The following is a 1660-nucleotide window of genomic DNA, read 5'->3' on the forward strand; positions in this document are numbered from 1 at the left end:
ATTGCAGCAAGCAGATAGATCTAATCTGCTGCTTATGCTGCTCTTATTCGTGCTGCTGCTGCTGCTAAAGTAGCTGCAGCAGCTGCAGCAGCAGCAGCTGCTGCTGCTGCTGGTGATAGAACTCAAAGATAATTCAAGGGGACTGAACCAGTTGGAAGTGCTGCTGCTGCTGCTGCTGCTGCTGCTGCTGCTGCTGCCGTTGCTGCTACATGCCAACTATAATGCAGTAGCATCTCAAGAGGCAGCAGCAGCAGCAGCAGCAGGACTAGCAGCTATCCCAGCAGCAGCAGTAGCATCAGCAGCAGCAGGTGTTGCTGCTGCTGCTGCCGCTGCAGTTGTGGCAACTGCAACTATCTGACAAGCAGGAGCACTGCAGCAGCAGCAGCAGCAGCAGCAGAACGTGTTTCTGCGGCTGCTGCTGCTTCTTCTTCCCGTTGCTGCTGCTGCAGAAGGTTGCTGCTGCTGCTTCTACAGGCTGCTGCTGCTGCTGCTGCTGTTTTGCTGCAGATTTTGTGCCATTTCGTTAGCCGCTCGAGCCACGATAGCATGCGACTCATACCTACAGCACAACAGCAGCAGCAGCAGCAGCAGCAGCAGCAGCAGTGTAGCAGCAGCAGCAGGCACACAGTGTAGCAACAGATAGCAACAACCGTAAGAACAGCAGCAGGAGCAACAGGAGGAGCAGCAGCAGCAGCAGCATGAATAGCAATGGCTGCAGCAGCAACATAAGAAATACCAGCAGCCACAGCAGCAGCAGCAGCAAGCCTATATCCAACCGCTAGACCACCACCAACAACAACAACAGCAGCAGCAACAGCAGCAACAGCAGCAGCAGCAGCAGCAGCAGCTTACATTCTATCCATACACTTAGCTAGACAGACTTGATCTCCTTTAGATAATTCATCAGCAAATTTATTTGATGATAAACACTTCTTAAAACATGTCTTCTGCACTTGCTGTACGTACACCCTAAACCCTAAACCCTAAACCCTAAACCCTAAACCCTAAAATGTAATATATAAAATATAAAATATAAAATGTAATATATAAACCCTAAATTATAAATAATAAATTATTATGGCACGTCTATTGATACCCGTTAACACAAACCCTAAACCCTAAACCCCAAACCCTAAAATGCAAACCCTAAACCCTAAACCCTAGACGTACCTCGTTGAGGACGCTGAGGACCATCATGCTCAGCAATTGCTGTGCATCCTGCAGCGTTGCTCCATTATCATTGCTGCTGCTGCTGCTGCTGCTGCTGTTGTTGTTGTTGTTGTTGCTGCTGCTGCCGAACATCTTGTGTGGCTAGTCTCAAGTTGCTCTTGCGGATACACTTGAGGCCACAGCGGTCTCCCTGCTGCTGCTGCTGCTGCTGTTGCTGTTGCTGCTGCTGTTGCTGCTGCTGTTGTTGTTCCTGCTGCTGCTTTTCCTACTGCAGCTCTTGCTGTTGCTGCAATCGCTCGTGCTGCAGTTGTTACTGTTCGTGGTGCAGTTACTCTTGCTGCTCCTGCTGCTGCCACTATTGCTGCTGCTGCTGCTGCTGCTGCTGTTGCTGTTGCTGGAGGGAGTGTTGTTGGCGTTGCAGCAGAAGGCAGAAGACACCTCGTGTCTTAGAAGGTCGCAATCCTTCTTACTTCTACTGTTGCTGCTGCTG

The 1660-nt window shown here is 50.3% G+C and overlaps 1 protein-coding gene across 1 annotated transcript; it reads right to left on the bottom strand.

Annotated features, from left to right (window-relative positions):
* Positions 1-468: 468 nt before the first annotated feature.
* EMWEY_00054390 (hypothetical protein, conserved) lies at positions 469-1302 on the bottom strand (the record flags this gene model as incomplete). The annotated part of the gene is made up of 3 exons (XM_013480124.1): positions 469-559; positions 853-956; positions 1171-1302. 3 exons carry the CDS (start codon positions 1300-1302, stop codon positions 469-471), a joined length of 327 nt encoding a protein of 108 aa, XP_013335578.1.
* Between the last annotated feature and the right edge of the window lie 358 nt (positions 1303-1660).

Source organism: Eimeria maxima, genomic scaffold (assembly GCF_000499605.1).
Source record: "Eimeria maxima Weybridge genomic scaffold, Emw_scaff1635, whole genome shotgun sequence".
Classification (NCBI taxonomy): domain Eukaryota; phylum Apicomplexa; class Conoidasida; order Eucoccidiorida; family Eimeriidae; genus Eimeria; species Eimeria maxima.